General features: G+C 39.2%; 3 protein-coding genes across 7 annotated transcripts in view; all 3 read right to left on the minus strand.

Moving 5' to 3' along the window:
* The window catches only part of pxnb (paxillin b), a 43,650-nt gene extending 34,701 nt beyond the window's left edge, over window positions 1-8,949 (minus strand). For all 4 annotated transcript variants that reach the window (XM_036578855.1, XM_036578851.1, XM_036578854.1 and 1 more), the window contains exons 1-2: window positions 8,707-8,949; window positions 4,647-4,867 (exon numbers count right to left, since the gene is read on the minus strand). In XM_036578855.1, coding sequence (XP_036434748.1) covers window positions 4,647-4,659 — 13 coding nt within the window. In that variant the 5' untranslated portion in view covers window positions 4,660-4,867; window positions 8,707-8,949. The remainder of the gene's footprint in view (window positions 1-4,646; window positions 4,868-8,706) is intronic.
* ctu1 (cytosolic thiouridylase subunit 1 homolog (S. pombe)) lies at window positions 6,891-8,713 on the minus strand. Its single transcript, XM_036578856.1, has 2 exons — window positions 7,990-8,713; window positions 6,891-7,579 (listed from the first exon to the last, which is right to left on the minus strand). The coding sequence occupies exons 1-2, from the start codon at window positions 8,483-8,485 to the stop codon at window positions 7,044-7,046; spliced, it is 1,032 nt and encodes a 343-aa protein (XP_036434749.1). The 5' UTR covers window positions 8,486-8,713; the 3' UTR covers window positions 6,891-7,043.
* A 2,027-nt stretch (window positions 8,950-10,976) lies between the features above and the next one.
* On the minus strand, window positions 10,977-19,420 carry LOC118813491 (4-galactosyl-N-acetylglucosaminide 3-alpha-L-fucosyltransferase 9-like). 2 transcript variants are annotated; one of them, XM_036578858.1, is made up of 2 exons: window positions 19,147-19,420; window positions 10,977-15,550 (listed from the first exon to the last, which is right to left on the minus strand). In XM_036578858.1, exon 2 carries the CDS (start codon window positions 15,543-15,545, stop codon window positions 14,442-14,444), a length of 1,104 nt encoding a protein of 367 aa, XP_036434751.1. In that variant the 5' UTR covers window positions 15,546-15,550; window positions 19,147-19,420; the 3' UTR covers window positions 10,977-14,441. The 2 variants fall into 2 exon arrangements, with proteins under 2 accessions (XP_036434751.1, XP_036434750.1); XM_036578857.1 differs by having other exon boundaries at window positions 18,963-19,416.
* Window positions 19,421-21,223: the final 1,803 nt, after the last annotated feature.

The raw sequence follows: 21,223 nt of genomic DNA on the forward strand, positions 1-21,223 counted from the left end.
CTCATCTTCAAAATATTACAAAAAAAAGTTATTACTAAATAAACTTAAAGTTATTCTTGAAGAGAGAGTGGGAAAAACCAAGACTTTTCATGTTCTGTACATTCTGGCTCTTAGTGCACACGTGTATGACAGTACAGGTGGGCAATTCAATATTTTAGCTAAATATCGATCAATTTCATTATAGTGATAAACAAAATGCTTTTCTGAGCATATTATTATCGTCAGTACTTAAACACTCACCAACTGCATGTCTCATTAAAACGATAACATCATTAGTCCTGTTTAATTGGTTTTACTGCAGTACACTATGTGAAACACTGAACAGAAAACACTGTGTCCAGAGTTTTTGTTGCTTGTTTTTAAACATGGCACTACTAGTACATTGAGTCTGTGTGTTGAAATATGATACGTATCATGAACACATCTTAAGTAACAGGATATATTTTTGCCATATTGCCCTACGTGCAAACATGCTGGCAGAGACTTAAGCAAACGCACAAACTATAACATGGCTTTAGGCAATCTTTTATTCAGCTATCCTGAGGAAATGAGCTACACAAGGATAATGCCAGGCAGTTTCAGTTTCCCTGACAGACAATAATTGCCCATTTCAACCAAATACTGAGCCAAGGCAATGCTGGATAAGCTTTCTATAGGATTACACAGATTCTTACTTTCTTGCTTTAGCCTAAAAGAAAATGTGTTTACAGTTTTGACTGGTGATGCACATAAGTTAAAAGGAAAAGATGAGTGAACGCTGTTTAGTCATCAGTCATCTGATTACTCATTATGCTTCCAAACTTGAGCTTCGGCTCCAACTCGCACATATGACACATTTAATGGTAGGGATTCTTCTCCTTTTGTTCAGTCCATTGTTGTCACTTCATACTTGCCTTACCAAATTAGAGTAATAAAAGCTGATAATTATGAGCTTGTTACCGTATCTTGTATATTCTGTTCAGTCGAAACTACAGCTTACACCATTTGTGTTTTCATGCAAGATGTCAAAGTTATACAGAAATAGCTACATTACTACATTTCAACACAGATTTTTGCTAGTAGTGCAAAGTAGTGATGAAAATACTTCTGTGATTTTAAATGAATACAAATATTAAGGTTAACAACTGAACTATGCCCTCCTTTATAGTAACACCACAGACAACTGGCATCTGTTTGAGAATTGTTGCTTCAGTATACCACAGGCCAGATTAGAATCGTGGGTCTTCAAGTCACATCATGTCTTTTGAAAGCAACCCACAGCTACTCTGAATCTTCAAATCAGTTTCTCTGCATTATCCAAGTTAAACTTCCAAAGAATGGCTCGTGAGTTTAACTTTTTGGAAGTTATGAAAAGACAAGAAAAGCATCTTTTTTTCAGCATCAACACAAAACTAAATGCTGATGGGAGATTCTTCATTCATAATCTACCTAGATGTAGTGCTTTCTCTTGGTATTTGACAGTCTTGTAATGGTACTGTGATAGACACATGGCCATGTACTGAATCACCAGCAATTTCTACCATGTTTAGTAAAATGAAAGTATGTGGTTAAGTTAAAAGGTGCTCAAAGAAGCACAGATGAGTTGATTCTGCAATTTGTCAACTAGCCTATAACCTAGGCCTAACATATTAAGCCCATAGCAGAACATAACATAGGAGGTTGAGGACAAATCCTCAGTATGGCCGAGCAATCCTTTTGCTGCAAACAAAACAAACCTACTGTCAAAAACAACACAACATCCAAGATTAACCTGAAATGAAACCCTTCTATAGTAAAGACACAGTAGTATCTTTTTTCCTTATACTGGATTTTACTTGTCATTTGGCTCAGTGACTCAGAAATGGAAAGTAATTGTTACAATAGCAGAAAATAGTATTTTTTTGTCAATTATTTTTGGTAAAAGCATGGACAACCCTTGTGCCTTGGGAAATTCTGCTTCGTACATCTTTAAGAATGGCCTGCAAGGTGTAATGCAATCACAGTCAGATTATGAAATGCCTGAAACTGTACACGAATGGCAAGGTGATAAATGACTTAACTTAGCAGTGCTGGTATGTAGGTTGTTGACTACGTTACGCTAATCTAGCCTGTGCTGGGATAATGTGGCAGTATTGTGGCTCTTCATGTTCATAATTATGTTCCCTGAGGCTCTAGAGTTGCTCCAGCCTGAGCACTGCTTTAACCCTTAAAGATGAAAGCTTACTGCTTTTGTTTCGCTAAAGTATTCAAATGTGATTTCATAATTACATAGTAAGTTTTGGAACAAACTATACTTCAATTCAATTTACTTTCTGTAGACAGGTTTGTGTTTGCACGTTTTCAGTTAGTTTGGACATCAAGAAACCATAAAACATGGCAAAAATGTTTTGCTTTCCGCAAAATAACACTGTATGCACAACAATAACTGGCCAGGAAATTCACATCATAATAAAATATCTTCTTTTGAACTAACAAAAAAACTGGTGTATATTAATAAAAGGTTAGAGTCCACATTTCTGACAGAAATTATAATTCTGAAAAATAATAATCAGTATCGAACTACACCATGCTTTTATTATCGCCAATGACAACGGCAACTTCTAAAGGCTAAATATGTATATAGTAGCAATCCTAGCATCTTATTGCAGGGCTGTATAAAGACCTCTGATTTGGCCTGCCAGAAAGCTGCCTTAACACCACCCACCTCCTTCACCCAGTGAGACGTTCTAAAATAAATTCTGATTTATTTTTTTGTCCTTTTCTTTTTAAACAGTTATATGTTTGAAGTCCTTTTATTAACATATCATGTCAGGTTACCATATAACATTTAAAAAACCTGATCTACCCATCTTCCTTATTTGTATACTGTTTGTCTTTTTGGCCCTCAGCCCACCACAAACATTGCAATTTGGCTCCCCAAGAGTAAAGGTTTGGGCACCTCCGTCTTAGAACAAAACAGTCTCCATATCGAAGGCCACTACACTCTGTATTGTAATCAGACACTTGAGAAACCTCCCGTTCAGGCTGACCTTTTGAACTTTCTGGCATGTCAGACCCTTCCCACACTCCTGGAGGAGAAATGGATCTCTAATCACACCAAACTGTAATGTGTGCTGATCAGACAGGGACTCTCCTAGTCATCATTACATGAGTGCTCTGCTGGAGCTCTCACTGGAGGTAAGGAGGAAAAGGGGCGGAGGACTTGGCCCCCAGACGCCAAAAAACAGTGACGGCATACATTCCACTGACACCTCAGTTCCTCTGGCCAAACTAAGACATGGCGACAGCAGGCAAGCTCAGGGTCTGCACACAATCAGCCCTTTCTCCTGCATAGCTCAGATCATTTGGTCAAAACACTGCAGTGCTGCTGTCTGAACCTCCATGAAAACCGCTTTCAAAAGAACGCTCTTGAAAGGCAGATCAGCGTAACATTATCTCTACTTTTTTTGTGCTATAATAAATAAGGAAGAACCTTAAGAATTCTGTGCAGCATAAGGGCCATGACCTGCAAGGTCAAAGTGCCCTTACTGGCCAGAGAGTCTAAGTAAGTACGCAGACAGATGACCGGCTGCTGGTTGGACAGGCCACAGCGAAGTCTCTACGGATGGTCAAGTTTTTCACAGTGGACAATAAAGTCCTTGACCAGCACTGGCTTCCCACTCCTCAGTGGCCATCTTCACGCTGACATCATAAGTTGGGCAGAAAAGAAATGGGGGTGGAATGAAGAGTTGGTTGGCTTCGACTCAAAAAATCACACCCAAGCTCAAACATGTGTAGCACACACTGACCACAGACAGAGATCACAGAGGTTCAGTGAGTCAGAAATAAACAGCAGAGACTAACAGTGACAGTGAAAGGGAGGGAGGTCTAGAACAGACGCAAGATTATGTAAGACAGACAATGCTCTCACTAGTTAACTTCTTTTTATTTAAAGCGTTAATCGACTAAATAAAGTACTTCTTAAAAAGGTCTTAACTGAAGTTCCATTATTTGAATCAACACTGTTTCAAACACTTCCTTAAAAACACCAAAAATAACTGTTCGTGTGAAGGAACACGCTAAGCGTTAAAGTATACGAGTTCGTTAAAGACGCTAAAAGTCTCCAGCTTAGTGATTCGTAGCGGTTAACTTACTCAAACAATTTAAGTTAAAAAGGCTGAAAATTACTTTAAACTTTGTGAGCAACGGAGAGTATAATGCCAGCTTGGTAAATCATTTTTCTATACCTTTCCAAATCAAAAGCTCTCTGTCTTGAAAAAGCAGCAGTGCGTTATATTTCAGAGTGGTGTTAGACACAAGGCATTTGGTCACAAGGCACCGTTTTCCCCCAAAACTAAGTTAGTCAGATCAGCTAGCTAGCTAGCCGAGTGAGAGCCCGCACGTCCACTGCATATCTTCTGCTATGAGGACAGCACACAACAGACAACCTCAACACTTAAGTCGCCCAGACGACAGAAAAACTTTCTATACGCAAACAAAGTTTACAGGCTACAAGCCAAAACTACTTCGTTTCCACAGTTTGGTCATCGTCAGCTAGCTTTGCTAGCCACAACGTAGCCAATTAGCTGTTCCCATTCCCACCCATACTTTTCCGCTATGTTGCTTTTGGCTGGCTAACTTACAGAAAAGATAAAAGGTACGGAGAGGGAGGAGGAGAAAAGCTTTACCTAAATCATCCATGCTTCTCGGAATTCTTTGCACGTTTAAGTCCCTCGTTCCGAGGACAAACGCTGCGAGCCCGGTTTCTCCGAAACGAGTTTCCACTAAAGTTTCTGTGATGTTCCTCAAACGCGCAGGTCTGGCTGAATGGAGCCCGTCGCGCACTTCAAAAGAGACAAACTCGCTCCACTTGAGTGACCTCTAGTGTCCAATCCTTCCGCACACCGACCTGAAACACACACATACAGTTCATTTTAAATGAACGCAACCGGCTCAGCGAGAGTTCACTTTAGTGAAAGAGAGCAGAGACATTCTGAATATCTTAATGTGCTTAAACAGTAACGTATGAAGACCAAACCTCCCTCACGAGTACTCTCTACTACTGAAGGGGTGGACCTGTTATCCAAAAAGAAAGAATCATTTTTACGTTAAGCTTTTTTTTTCCCATTTAAAGCCACTATATGGAAAAAGCTTAACATAAAAATGATTACTTTCTTTTTGGATCCATCTTTCCAGCAGTAGAGAGTGCTTATGACCAGCAGTGAGAGAGGTTTGGTGTTTTAGTACATTACGCCACGTTAAGCGTTTTAGAATGTCCCAGATTGGACGTTTACAAAGTAAAAAATGTAATCATGTCATGCTTTAATTGTTGAAACAGTGATTATTGTAGAACAACTAGATTAGTTACTGCTGCTGACTGGTGATCAGGAAGATATAAAGTCTTAACACATACTGAAGGCTGCTACACCCTAAAAATAGATGTGTTAAAAAACAACACATTCTGTCTCTAACTAGACACATCAGTGTGTTAGTTGGAGACAACAGTTTGTTACTTTTAACACAAAATGTGTTGTAAAATCCTGTGTCCAGTTACACAACACGTTCTGTCTTGCTTTTAATACACGTTAAATTAGAAAACAATAACACACAAGTGTTAAAACAGGTAACACAATTGTGTTGTTATGTAACACATCACTCTGTAGCGTTGAGAGACACACACATTTATCTGAAACTAAATATAAACTGCTTATTAAATATATCCTAAAGGGGAATTGATTGTTCAAAAAAATCTGGATAATTAAATAGTAAAGATCATTCAGTGTTTTGATGCGAGATGTTCCTTTCCAGACTTTTCAAACTTACCAAGCTGGAATTGCTTACAGTGGTGGTGATAGGAACCAGACGCCTCTGAAAGTTCCCTCACAGAAAGATACATTATTTTACAGTAGTTTTGAGATGAGGTTTTTGCCTAAAACGTTTTTTAAAATCTACCAATGGCAGAAAGGTGCATGCAAGGCAAAATAAAACTTATTTTGTCAGATTTTCCATTGTTTTACCATCGTCCGCATTACATATAAAAAGTGTAGATTCACTGGTCATTTTGGATAGGAAATAAAATGGCTATATTTCCATCACAGACATCACAACCCCTGGTTCCCATCACTACCACTGTAAAGAAGTCTGAGTCAGTAAGTCTCTTTACAATGAACCACCTCAAACTACTCTGAATGGGTTTGTTTCTCATCTCAACAATTGAATATAGCAGAACTACAGAAAAATCGGAGGAATTTCTCTTTACTAACTTTGGCCTAAACAGAGGGAAAATCATCATCTTAGTCAAATATTTTTATCCTTTAAAATATAAAACTACAGAAAAAAAAAATCTAGTCAGCAACTGAATTCAAACTGTACACAAGTCTGTGTTTTACATTTCGAAACTAGGACTGGGCAATATGGCAAAAATACATCATGATACACAACACATCAATATTTAGTTTTTCTAGTTTTATATATTAGTACGGACAAAAAAAAAAGAACCACTCAAAAACGAGTGCAATCACTTGTATGCACTATTGCATGCACTAAACCCAGTTAAAACAGGACTAATAATGCGCTTTGTGTAATGAAAAATGCAGTTGGTCAGTGCTCATTAAGAACTGCCGCTATTCACAATATGCTCAGAAAAACATTGTCACATTTCCCACTCCTACTCTAAACCCAAGTGTATAGCTGCATGACTTGAGTGAGCTGTGATATTTCTGTATTTGCCAGCTTCTCTTGCTTACATATTATCTGCAGCTATTTATTACGAGTATTCTAAAGGACATCCAACCAAGGTGCGCAGTGTTTATTACATCTGTAATATCTACATGGCTGTGGACGGGGTGGACAAGAACATCTCACACCCAGATGGTTCGTAATATCTGTGTCACTTGCATAAACACACAAGCAAAAACAAAACAGTTGAGGAAGTTTTCTTTATTGTACGAGTTCTAGGATATGCTTTTATCACAAAAGTTGCAAGAAAGCAAAAGCCAAAAAGTCTCCCTACAAAAAAAATAATAAATATAAGTTTGGCCCCATCCCCTACCCATCCCAGAAAGTCATTAAAGCCTAGTGTCCCATTAAAAGTCTACTGCCTTCAGCTTCTTCTCCTCCTCTTGGGTTAGAGGCTGCTGGGCCAGGATCTTGCCATGGAGCCGGTGGTGCTTGCCTATTCCAAGCTTGGGCAGACCTCGGTTCAGACCCTCCAGGAGCACGCAGGACTTGCATAGGGCCTGGCTGGAGATGTACCCACATCGCGTGCATGTCCCCTGGACTGGCATCTTCACGCCTTCCTTCACTGAGAGGTTCTCCCCAGAGTGGATGACGTCCATAATAGCACTAGGCCTGACCGCTTCTAGGTCTTTCAGGAAGGTGCGCGCGTGACCGCGGTAGGCGTTGGGTGAATAGATGCACTCAGTGGAGAAGTAGTCAAGTTTTTTGAAGTATGCATAGAGGACAATCTCTTTCTCATAGGCATACTTCAAAGGTTTACAGCGCGGTATCGCCCCTTCACCGTCACTGGCTGTACTGATGGCTGTGCAGCGGCGCAGACGGGCAATGTCGCCGCGAAGGACGTTCATCAGCACTGTCTCTGCCACATCATCTGCATTGTGACCTAGAAATAAAAGGATAGCTGATTTGAGTACTCAAAGCTGAAATAGTTTTAACACTGCATGGTCTTAATGACCATAGAACAGGGTTCCTCAATTCTGGTCCTAAAAGGCTGGTGTCCAATACAGTTTGGCGATTTCTCAGCTTAAACACTTCTACAAAACCTGACAATAAAAACAATTATGCTGATTTTTCCACATTTCTGTATTGTTAAGATGTTAAGAACTGTTCACAGTGGTGGTGACTGGAACCAGACATCTCAAGAGTTCAATGCCTTTAAAAGCTATTTCCCAGAAAGCTAATAAATAAAATGGGTATAAAAACACCGCCTGATTCATGAAACATTGTTTTATGAAAGTTTGGCAAGCCTTTAAAGTTATAGAAGACAGTGAAAAGAGAGGACTGCAGAGGTACCTGTACATATCTTGTCCACATTCAGCATCATGGCACCTCTGTCTAGTGCCTGTCTTCGGAACACACCGCAAAAAGTGCAGTTGTTCTTTAGCCCCACTTGCTTTACGATGGCGTCCATAGTCCAGCCATACAGCTCTTCGTAGGACACGATCTTGAGAGGCAGGTCGTACTGCTGCTGGTTCCTTTTTACCGTTTCCAGTGAGTCGTCGCGGTAGCCTGTGATGCCCTCGTCCACGGAGAGGAGCAGCAGCTTCAGGCCGTAGTCGTAGCGCTCATTCAGCACCTTCATAACATGAGCCAGCACGGTGGAGTCCTTCCCACCTGATGCACCGATGCCGACTGTCTCTCCGCGACTGAACAGGCGGCCGGACACGATAGTGTGATGAATCTCCTCCTCAAACGCCCAGAAGAAGCAGGCTTTGCACAAGGAGTGACCGGTCTTGGGCCGTTTGAGCACGGCGCGGTTCAGCGCACAGCTGCTGCACTGGACGGGCATGACGAGTAAAGCGCCGGAGCTTAAAAGCTGCAGGACTGGATGACCACGACTAACAGGACTGGACGCAGCGGTCAAAGGAGATAACTGGGTTTGTGTGACTGAGCAACAGCAACTTGAAACCTTTTACCAACCAACTCACTCACGGCCCACAAAAACGTGTAACAAGCAAAGTAAAGGTAAAAGCTTCTTCTAGTGACTGAGTGAGAGCGGAGCAAGCTTACCTACGAAGCTGAACATGAGAAACATTTGACACAAGGCAGCCGAGAGACGTTTGGTCTTAGGTTAACGTTTTAAAACATGCAACCTGCCGTTTAAATAAGCTTTATGTAGTGTTCTATCAAGCACATCGTTGATTTATCCATGTCTAGTTTGACTAAATAATGAACCAAATATTTCTAGTTTACTCAAATATTATCACGTAACCCGCATGCTGATTAACCTCCTGTTTTGCACTTCGTCTTCAACCGGACAGACTCGTGCTCGGAGCAGGGATAGCTGCCCCCTGCCGCCCTGGAGTGAGGTGTGCAAGCTGGCTGTGTCAATCCGCATACTAGTAGAGAATATACAGAGCAGGGCTGTGTTCAAAATAGCATATGTGTACTGTGCACAGCACACTGCACCAGTATGTACTGAACACTGCATGCTACTCTTCATCAGTATTTTTTGCTTTTATTGAGTTGACAAAAATTACAGTGTAAAAGGGGGAAATTAGTCAATAGAAAATGCATAAAAGAAAAATGTGAAAGGAAAAAAAAGTGAAACTACACAAGTGTCATTACAACTACAACGAAAGGTGGAGAAAAACAGATAGATAAAGAAAAAAGAAAGAAAACGAGCAAGAGAGAAAAAAAGAGCATCAAATAGTCAGATTAGAAAGTTCTTTGTGGACATGTAGTTTTAAATGTAAAACTTTAAAGGAGCTGAGTAAAGTCACAAATAAACAAATAAAAAGTGGATGTACATTTTTCCATTCACAAATATGACTAGGATATTTACTCCAAAGAATAATGAAATTTATGAAATCGAATATGAGTGGCTCCACATTTTGTTTACAAAAAAAAAAACATCATGTCATTCAAAAAGAGACGTTATTAATTTTTAATGACAACCAACTGTGAACATCTCTCCAAAACTGACTGGTATAATCACACTGAGAGATGTTAAACCTAATTTTGTAATGTCTCTCTTTAACTTTAGGAGCAACCAGAAATAACAGGTAAAAATAAAAGGCGTTGTCTCGCATTGACACCTCAACATCACAGGAAGTAGGAGAGTAAAAATCACCAAAAAGAAGACGTTTAAATTCATGACTAATCCACTTGTTACTATAGTTTGAACCAAACAGGTCTATATTAGAGACTTTCAAAGTAGGCAGTGAAAAACTGGACTAAAATAAAGAAATTTAGAAGATACAGTTGGGATGAGACTTAGGAAAGCTGAGGGAGTTGATTTACAGATCTTTTCATAAAGCTTATAAGTAGTTGAAAGGCAAGAAACACCCATTAATATCCAGTAATTGAACAAAGACGATTCCTCTTTCGAACCAGTCGGCTTTAAAGACAGACTTTCTATTAAAGTGATAAACCTGGTACTCCAAAGTACAGATTCATGGGGAGAGCTCTTCATCAGTAACATACTGTACAGTATCCTGTATACAAAGCTGTGCTGTACTAGAGCAGCGGCGCCAATGGATTGCCTACTTCAGAGACTGAGCCAATCAGACCATCTCAAGGCCTGCTTAGCAATCGTAGCTAGCCGTTTTTCAGCGTGTATGTTTATATTTTATATGAAACGCTTATGAATACACTGCCTGATGTCTGAGACACTGTTTTACAGTAGTTTGGTGATAAAGTTGTGATATAAAACATCTTGTAATCAAATTATTTGAATCCAGTCAAGGTGGAAGCATACATCAAGGATGTACCATGGCAAAATAGTCCCCAAAGAAAACTTATTTTTTTCAGATTGACCATTATTGTACTGTCATAAACGTTACATAAAAAACACAGAAGACATGTGTAAGTTCACTGGTGGTTTTGGATAGTAAATAAAATAGTTGTAAACTTCAGAACTGCTGGTTCTTATCGCCACTACTGTAAAGAAATCTGAGTCAGTAAACTCCTCTGCAAATGAATCATTTCACATGCAACAACTCTGAATGACTTTGTTTACATCTCAACCACTGGATTATACAGAAATTTAGAAAAATCAGTGGAATTCCCCTTTAACTTCTGTTTTAACTGGCTGTTTCTATAGTTTTATGCAGTGACAGGCAGCATAGTTCACTATAACTAGAAAAATGATGTTACATTTATCTACATTGAAAACGGTGCTTTTACTTTTAATTTTTTTTTTAACACCGCCTTAAAAGCACTGGACACTGCAGACACACCCTCCACCGTACCCTCTTATTACCTTCGTGTGTTAAGGTTGATGAAATCTTGTTAGATAAAACATTACAGTGATGGTGGTGAATAATGAGGAGACAGAGTTGAATGCATTGCTCTTTATTTGGGTGAATTAGCGAGGTCAGAAGCTTGTTATTTTGCTTTAATGGATTCAACAAAAATTACAGTGCAAAGAACAAGACATCTGTCAATAGAAAATACATTAAAAAAACATGAAAGGAGTGAAAACACACAAGTATCAATAGAACGACAAAGAAAGGATTGCAAGACAATGCAGAAAAAAAAGAAAAAAGAACAAGAGGGAAAATGGAGCATAACTTGGTCACATACTGAATACTACTTACTACTTTTAGGAAGAATCAGTATGCAAGCGTTTGGTAGTAGGCTATTTCAAGCACAGCCAAGAAATGCTACTCAGTAATGTCTTCCAGGTTTGTCAAGTGCTAGAGGGCGCTCCTGAGCGAGTCCAAAATGATTGGGTTAATATAGAACATTAGAGCAAAATCATTTTTGAGCACTTTTGAACTCCAGTTACAGGAGTTTCTAAGGGTTCCTTATGTATCTTTATGACATCAGTGAGCACAAACTACTTCACTCAGCTAATAAATTGATCAGCTTGCCAACCAATCAGCACTCAGTAGTAGTCATACCAACTAATCAGCACTGAGTGGCAGTAATGCCAACTAATCAGCATCAGTAATGCTAGCATCCTACTCCCTACTTGCTGTATGAAAAGGAAAGATACAGGTAAGTTAATTTTTTTAGTTAAATACATCCTTCTGCTTTTCAAAATTAAAGGAAGATTTTTAACATTTCATTTTTAGCCATTTAGCTCCATTTACCCCCGTGTCCCATGGCATTTTGCAGTCATGTTCTGATATAAAGGGAGAAATAGGACGTGGTCAGGGTCCCCGTAAACTGGCTCTGGTACAGCAGGATTGGTGCAATTTATACATATTCATAGAGTATATGGACCATTCTACGGAATTAGTTCAAACTGCGGTAGTAAGAACAACAAAAAACAACAACAACAAAAAAAACTGTTCAGACCTTAAAGATTTACCCAATGCATTAATTGAGATTGTAATAAACTAAATATACACAAAATCATCATTTATAGAGTATTTTCTAATGACTGTCCCAAACCCTAACCTCTGAATTTCAACTTGTGAAAATAATACTTAATTTCTTTGCTGCAAAAACATTGTTTAATTTTTAAAACTTAATGTTATTCATGATACCACAAGCTGGAGTGTTTTACTGCTTTTATACAAGTTTTTACAAAATAAAGAAATGAAATAAATCATAGCAGTCCTGAATTTCATACTGAATATGCCTGAATACTGACAATACCACCGAAAAGTAGTTCCACAACAAATGAGTTGCTGCTATGCAAAGGTATCAACTGCCTAGCCTGCTGAGCCCTGTGCAGAGTCAAGGTTAACTGCTGATACTGTAAGGCTCTCCTTTTGGGGTAAGAATAGAGCCACAGAACTGTAAAAATATCAAGTTCAGCTCAGCCTTTTCAATTGTTGCCAAATTAACCTCAATGTCATTTTGTTACAGCCAGTCTGTAAAGCTTTGCAGCTCGAGTTGTTTATCGAATTGTATTCTGTTCATTTCTAGCCAATTCCAGCGTGTTCAGCTGTTCTGCTGTCACTGCAGTCGACCTAACAGTTTTCATGGTAATGACAGATTCAGAATTTGATGTGCGTCTACAGTCAAAATCTTATTCAGAGTCTGGCCAAACAGACTGCAGGTCATGTGTTATCTTAGTCATTAATCTGATTAGTTTCTCGTTTTGTATACACACAAATACAAAACAGGTTTGTGTGCATAAACCTTGTCGTTACTTGGCAACGCGTCAGCGGAATGATATATGGTGTGAAAAAGCCTGATATTTGTGATGACAGCATGGCTTTTTTTTAGAACACTTCTCAACCATTCAGATTATAAGGTCGGGACTAACTGTTGTATAAATAACAATATAACATCACACAAACAGAAATATAACAATAACACTTTGTAGGATAATTACCAGCAGCAGAAAAACCTAAAAACCATATCGTAAAAACCATATCAAAACCATTGTTACAAGTGATTTTAGAGCATTTCTATTGGTCCATTCATCATGAAATTATTCCACAAGGTAAAGGACAGCTGGTGTGTTGAAATGATGTAGAAAAGTAAAAAGAAACAAAAATGGAGATACATGGTTTTCATTGGACAGCGATGATATATTAGTATACTGTTGATGGAGACATTTAGGCCTCTTTTCCACCGTCGAGCCAAATGGTTCTCAGGGCCATACTGTACCATCTGTGCTGGTCTGGACTCATAAGACCGGTTATGGTTTCTTCTTCCATCTGTTGTGCTGCTAAATCAGAAGCAAGACATACTGAAGAAAACTACACAAACAAGTGGCTAACTGCTAACAGGCTAATAGCTACAAACACCACCCACCACAAAATACGTTTGACTCCACCTGTCACTCCAAAATCAGTCTCTCAGCATGCTCTCAGATTCTTTACCTTCTAAACAGGTGTTATTTGAACATCAGTCACTGAAACTGAGCCTGGTTTGTGGTGAGTTTCACCTGTGGCTGGCAAACTACTCTAGAATTAGCGTTACCCAGCAGGGCAGCTCAGACACCACCTATTTGTTACCACCTATTTCTGTCACTTCCACACCAGTCATTCGAATTTGTGCTCTCATTTATAAGTCTTTATCCTCTGAACGGTTGTTATTTAAGCATCGGTTTGCTGGAAGCAAGTGTGTACTGCGGTGTGAGGCAAAGTACACTCAATTTCAGCTTTCTGTCACTCCGACACAGATCAGTCGACTTTGCTCTTGCTGAAGTTTTTATCGTCTATAATTGTGATAGTAGAGCACCGGTTAGCTGAATCAAAACTGTACTGGGGTGTTTGGATCTTTTTAGCTAAGCTAAGTTAGCTACGAGAGAAGAGACGGCTAGCATTAGCTTAGCTAGGATAGCACAGCTCCAAAGAACACAAACAGCACCTCGGAACACGTTTAGTTTCGGCTTTCTGTCCCTCCAACACCAGCCACTCGACTTTGTTTCCTCAAATTTAAGTTACCATCTAACCTTGTGTCAGCAAAGCTCTTGTTAGTCAGAATCAAACCTGTTCTGTGGTGATCAGAGCTGGCAGCATTCTAGCTAAACTAATGCTATCTAGGTACTCTCTCCTGGTCATCAACCCAGTTTAACAATTAGAATTTGGTTTGAGATTGTTCCATGTCAAACTGTGTCAGCGTGGAAAAGCCACAAAGAACCATTACCCTCCATGCTCAGAACCGTTCGGCCCTGCAGTGGAAAAGAGGCCTCAGTCAGAAGCTTTTGTTATATGTTCAATAAACATATTAGGAAACTAAATAATGGATGAATTCTCTTTATCCATTTATTAAGAATATGTAGCACGTAACATAAATAACAAAAAGTTCCCATTTTTTAGAGTACGTTTTAAAAGCAAACTAACAACAAATAATATCTAGTCAGGGCTGATGTGAAGTGTGTTTTTATGGGTTTTTTATTCTGAAAAGTACCATTTATAGATGTCCTTTTTGACCTTATACTCACTGTGCTTTCCTATATAATCGCAAGCAGTACAAATGGGCTTTATAAACTCTTGTTTCTGTAATATGAGGTGAGGTTTTGCAGCAAAATGTTTCCTCCACTGAAAATAGCTGCGATAAAGATTTTCATCTTTGTCCAGCTGAAGCAGATATTGTGCCAAGTCCTTTGCACTAGGAAAATCATTCACATGAATGAATGAGCTACTAGGAACGAAGTTTTCGTAGTTTTGTCTCGGGGGCCCCAAGACTATTGGAACTGTTCCTACTACAAGTGGTCCGTTTAGCTTCTCAGTGATGTAGTCCCTGTGGATGGAGTTCTCAAAAGACAGGTAGAATTTGCAGCTAGCTATGGTGGGATAGTAGTCCTCATATGCCAAGAAACGTCCAAAGGCCTTTCCAAACACATGCACATCGATGTGTTTTTTCAACTCCATATAATATTTGCTCCTGACTCCCGTACCAGTGGAGGGGTTGTTGTTGCTCACAATCCAACAAACCAACTTGTCCTTTTTGGGCATCACAAACTCTTCCTCTGGACTTTGTCTGACGGTCAGGTGGTGACGCACAATGATGTCAGCGTCCTGCCTATAACCCAGCGTGAGATTGAAGAGGTTCTCCAGGCCCGGGATTCTATGTGTGTTTGTCGGTGATTCGACATGGAACCAAATCCATCTTTGTTTGGAAGGACGAGGAGGAGGAAGGTTGGACAGGTCCCATTTGATCGCCTTGTGAAAAATGAGCACTGCGTCTGCTGTACTGTACAAAGACCTGTCGTCTGTCAGGAAACAGCCATCAATGTCCGTCAAGGTCTTGCAGTTGCTCAGGTCAAACCAATAGTTCTCAGGCCAAAACCACAATAAAAGCACAGGCTTGGGAGGTGGCTGAGGAGACGTTTTGTTGTACTGCTCTGAATACTGAGAAGGCTGGGCATAGTGTGGTGGGCAGAAGGTACGGGTGCTCGGAAGAGAAGCAAGGTACAGGAGGATGACCCCTCCAATGGCAAGTGCAGAGATCAAAACGTACCGTAAGGTTCCATTCACAGAATGGGATTGCTTCATATTCTCTGCAAAAGGCAAATGATAAAAACAGTTGGTAGTTATTTACAACAAGTTATTTACAAACAAGTACACTCTTAAAATTGAAAGTGTTATTTACATGATGCCATAGAAGAACTTTTGGTTCCCTAAGGAACCTTTCAGTGGATGGTTCTTTAGAGTACCATTTTTGTAAATGAGGTGTATGTGTGAAGAACCCTTTTAAATTTTCAAGAACCTCCACATAACGTAACAGCTCTAGGAAGAACCCTTAAATTGGTAAAGACTCTCTTCATTGTGTGAAGGTTCTTTAAATTCACCCTCATAAATCTCTTTTCAAACATATTTATTTAGTGAGCCAAAAGTGGTTCTTCTATGCCATTGCTCAAAGAACCCTTTGTGACATCTTTTTCTAAGAGTGTACATGTATTTAATACCTAGTGAATATCAGTACATCATATATTGAAAATGAAAATTATGATACACCCTTAAAAATTGGTGCTAAAGTGGTGCTATAGAAGAACCACTTTTGTTTCCCCAAAAACGGTTCAGTGGATGGTTATTTAGAGAACATTTTTTGTAAATGAGATGTGTGAGTGTGAAGCCCCTTTTAAAGTTTAAAGTACATATGTCATGTACAAAAATGTTATTTTTTATGCCATTAAGAACCATCTATTGAACTCATTCTTTAGGGAACCAATCCTTGGAATCCTTTGTAGTGCCCCTTTTAATGAAGGTCCTTTAAAAAGTTCTTTACACTCACAAACCCAGGCCAAAGATCATGTAAATGACAGCAACATCATCCACTCAGACTTTAACAGCGCTACAAACTAATACCTCACTACGCCCTGCTAGGAAAACCAGAAAAGACCAGCATGGCTGGTCACCAGCAAAGCCAGCATATGTTGTGTTTTGGATGCTGGTATGCTAGTCAGCAGTAATTACTGGTATGCTGGTCAACCAGCATCAAAACGAAGCTAAAACACACGCAGGTTGAGGGACAAAGAGAGAAAGTTTATTAAAGCAATAAGCCACTCGAGGCCATGTGTTACTGCAATTTTACCGCCAAGCAGAGTGCCTACAGACCCCTTCCCTGTGATAAAATCACAGTAACGCAGGGCCTCGAGTGGCTTATCGCTTTTATAAAACTGCGGCCAACATAAGATATGTTAAAATACACAATGTTTTAGAAACTTATTTAAGTAATTATTAATAATAAACGACATATACAAGTATTTTGCCAAGAAATGTAGTTCCTTTAGAGTACGGCATCGTTGCCATGCAACCATGGGCTGCTGAATGAGGAAAAGAACGTTCGGTGGCCAATCACTGTATACTGCAGACATTTCAAGAACTTTTTATCATATAACAGCGAAAATATCATAACATAGCACTGTTGTCACCAAATTACCAGCGCAAGTTGTCTTCTGCCAGTCTAACAGCGCCCCTCTACCCACGTGGGGCTGAATCAACGGCTCTCTGCTCCCTACATAGCGCACTACATAGGAATTGAAATACTTATTCCAGCACCACAACAGTGCATAATATTGCTAAAAATATAATCATTTGGGATTCATCCACATTCAGTACTCGACAAACAGTGTACCGTTTCCTTATATGTTTCCTTTTTTCTACAGCAAACGTTTTTTTTGCCAGCAGGACGTTGGCACTACTGCTACTGAGTGTTGATTGGGTGGTGAGCGGAGCAGCTCGTCGGCTGTTCACGGTCTGACATCATGAACGTACATGAGGTGCTGTTTTCATAACTCGAGTTCAAAGGTGCTTAAGAATATAACATCGGTGTTAAAATGTTTTATGCTATTCAGTGTTCTGGAAATGACTGTATTCTTTTACATTTAAAATGTTTAAGCATTTATAAACTATGATTTTGCTCAAATGCTCCATCCCGAGCGAGTCCATTCATTAGAGCGCCCTCTAGCCTTTGAGAAACCCGAAAAACATTACAGAGTGGTAATTTTCCTCTCTACAAGTTGTCTCTTCTCTGGAATTTGTACCCAAATGTTTGTTTCAGAAATGTAATCCTTCTTTGTTCCCCAAAGGTTTATATATGTAAACTCAGAACTACGTACCTTCCAAAAGCTCATTTCAAGGTAAAGTTAATTTCAAGGTCATTTCTAAAGTTCATTTCAAGATAATGAATGGAAAATATCCGTCTAAAGAATATCTGAGACAAAGGTTTAATTTGGATGAACATGTTTGTGCTTTCTGTATTTTATGTCTAAATATTTTGGGTCTAAGTGAGTTTACAAAGACAGATATTATATATGGAATGCCTCTCCAAGACACAGATTCTGAAATGGTCATAAATGTTATTTTATTGTTAATAAAATGTTTCATACATAAGGCACATGAAAACAACACCATCTTTCTACATATTCCACAACGATCTAATGTACTTCTTCAGAACCTTAAGAGTGCATGAAAAACAAAAATGCAAAAAAGTTACTAAGATTAATATAAATATTGTTGGAAAGACCCCAGAGAGATGTAATTGTCTCTAACCTACTTTTCTTTTTTTTTGAATTGCCGACTGCTCTGGGTTCGTGTTAAGTAAACAAGTGTACACTCCACTGCCGTGATTGTTTGTACATTTATTGAAAAAAAAAAACTGGAATTATCACTCTAATGTCTTCCGGGTTTCTCAAACGCTAGAGGGCGCTTTCTGTAACAAAAAGGAAACATGCAGGTACGGTTTAGTGAAATACATGCTTCTACTTTCTAAAAGGAAATGAAAGTTCTGGGCAAGTGATCAGAAACTATTTCAACTTTTCGTTCTAGCCTTTTTAGCTCGATTCACCCCCATTTCATTGAGGACTCGCTCGCGGGCGCCCTCTGGCGTTTATCAGTCCTGGTTTTGATATAACGGGAGAAGAGGAAGCGGCCAGGCTTCTCATTAACCAGCTGTTATTTCTCCTCGCTACAAATTCTCTGGTTTGGTTTCTCCTGAACGTGCGGCGCTCAGAAAGGTCCGGAGTGAAACACTTTCCTCTCCAAATACAGCCTTTTACAATAAAAGAGTGAAAATACCCAGCTCGAGTTCGCTGTGTGCTGGAAGCTGTTTGTGTCGTCCGAATTGGAGAAGTACCTGTGTAACTCCGGCTGATTCATCAACTTTTAAATTCACTTTGACATACCCTGAAAGACATTCTCCTACCCCTTACCCTGAGGGGCAGGCGTACCACACGTACCTTCGTGGCACCTTTTAGACCTTTTTAAGAGAGTACATAGATTTGGTAGCTAGGAAATGCGTTCTAAGTCCAACTTCAAGTAACTTTAAACCTCAAAAAGCTCTCAAGACTGCTGCATTTTCCCAACATTTAATATGTCAAACCTGAACAAAGATCAGAGAGCCATATAACTGGGTTAACTGTGTAATGAAATGAAACTACATAAACAAAATAGGGTCATCTTTCATCTTACCAGCTGTAGTACAACTTGTGGACGTGCCAGTTATTCCAGTTAATGTTTACAGCAAATTGTTGTGTCGTTTCCTGGATGTAAACGATTTCCAGAAGGCCGGCAATTCTGCTGTAATTCTGCTGCGTATATCGTCACATTAAACAAGTCCCTACTGGCCTCTTTCAGTTCAAACATCAGCCCTTACCGTCCACGCTGTTCTCCTGTTCGGTGTGTGAAGGCGTTACGAAAGTCACAGGAAGGAAGGCGTCAACAAAAGACGAACTTGCACTTCCTTGTTAATTCTACTCAGACGGATAAACGTTAGGCTACAGCGGTGCAGCTCGGAAAAAGAGGTGCGGCTCTTAAGCAAATGTACTTATCTTTTGCTGAGCGGCATCCGTGCTATTAGTTAACCATTAATCAAGTTATGACTACCCGGATGTTTAAGAAATGTAAATCGTTAAGGCCATAAGAGAGAGTCCTGTTTATTTACTCAAAGAAACATCTGTAACATCTGAGTGCTCATGCTCAGCGTGTCCAGTGGAGGTCACTGTTGACTCATGATTTACTGACTCAAGCACTCGGGCCTGAAGGAACATGTGTCACGACATTAAAAACTGCACAAATAAATGGGGACTTATGGTAGTTTGATTAAAGTCTGACAGGAAAACACACTGTCCTGAAATTCTAAACCGTTTTATAATAACTGTAAAACACATTAATACTGTCAGTAGAGTAGAGTACAGATGGGATGGTTAATTCACTACATTCATCTAAACTTGCTTCTCAAGCAGTGGGTCATAGAGCACAGGGAGGCTGCACTAAGCTTCCTGCCCCATCAGATGGCTAGAAAAGATGGAAAAGCAATGGTTATAATCTCTGACCTCGATTCCTTTAGTTTATGATTGCATTAAATCTCAAATTTCACCAAATTTGACTTGTTTGGTTATACATTCGCGCACAAAAGTTTTGGCCAAATTAGTACGTTTTCTTGGTCTTCTAAGTGAAAATAAGTTAAAACATCCTCTACAGAGAACAAACATCTGCACATCTTAATGCACTGTTACTGCAGATTTGCTGAATGTAACATATTGGAGAAAAATGTGTAATGTGCAAAAGTTATGAAACATGTAAACATTTATTTTATGTTTTTTTTTTTCAATATGTAAAACTCAGCATTTTGCACAATTTAAGTTTGTTCCCTGTAGAGTGTTAAAACACGTAAGTTGACCAGTGGTGTTCAAACTTCTGCATGCGATTGTATGACACAGAACTGTAATTAAACATTCACAGACCATATAGATGTGACCGAAGGAACTAGTGCATACTTTATTGAATATCACTGTATTCAATTATAACAGATTCTTACATTCCAAAATTGCTGCAGTTGAATCACCACCTTCAGAGTGACGCATCAAGATGCAGCAGCACATTTTCACACCTCTAAAATGGAGTGTTTTTCAGAAAGGGCTGCATACCTCTGGAGCTTTTGGTGTCTCCAGTATTCGTGAGATATAATGGGTTAGTATGATGTCTTCCATAAGTCTTAGCATTAATCAGATGTGTACAGTAGATCTAACATGCAAGTAAGCTCAGCAGTTTCTGTCATGTACTGGTTTAAACTGTAGTGCTAAATGCCATTTCATCATTATTAATAATAATAGCCAAAGGAAATCATCCATCATTACACTCTCAGTGCAGTTCTCAGCACGCTTGTAGAGGAAGCATCATTCCACTTGCAAACGCTATGTGAATGTATCTCACCAAAGTGAACAGGTGCTTGAAAGGATGTCTCATTTTCAAGTTTGAACTGTGAATTTTGCCACCACTGGCTATGAGCTTTCTTAAAAATGCTGATTAATAACAACTGACGGTACACTCTTTAAAAAAGGTGCTACAGTGATGCCACAGTGTCAGAAAAAAGGTACAGTACATCTTTCTACATTAAGATACAAAGTAAATGTACCCTCAAAGGTAAAACATTAATCTTAAGGTCTAATTGTGTTCGTTAAATAAGTTTTTCTTAGGGGATAGGTACATATCTGTACCTATACATAACCTAAAGTTTTAAAAGTGAAAATAATGTAAAAAGTCAAGACAGATGGTGTACAGAGTCAATACAACTTAAAACGTATGTTACCTAACTAAAGGTACTGAAGACGAATCATTGAGGATACCACCTTATACTGATGTAAAGGGTACCAACCAAATGGCAGTTTAACAACTTGTGTGTAGAAGAACCATGTTTGGCTCCATGTGTGAAAAAAAGAAATTTGTGAGTT

This window comes from Colossoma macropomum, unplaced genomic scaffold, assembly GCF_904425465.1.
Source record: "Colossoma macropomum unplaced genomic scaffold, Colossoma_macropomum, whole genome shotgun sequence".
In the NCBI taxonomy this organism is placed as follows: domain Eukaryota; kingdom Metazoa; phylum Chordata; class Actinopteri; order Characiformes; family Serrasalmidae; genus Colossoma; species Colossoma macropomum.

Excerpts from the sequence above, each read along its gene's own strand:
- ctu1 (XM_036578856.1), bottom strand. The coding sequence starts at position 8,485 with ATGCCCGTCCAGTGCAGCAGCTGTGCGCTGAACCGCGCCGTGCTCAAA. Across the intron at positions 7,580-7,989 it reads TGTGGACAAGATATGTACAG|GTCACAATGCAGATGATGTG; the intron begins GTACCTCTGCAG and ends TTTTATTTCTAG.
- LOC118813491 (XM_036578858.1), bottom strand. The coding sequence starts at position 15,545 with ATGAAGCAATCCCATTCTGTGAATGGAACCTTACGGTACGTTTTGATC.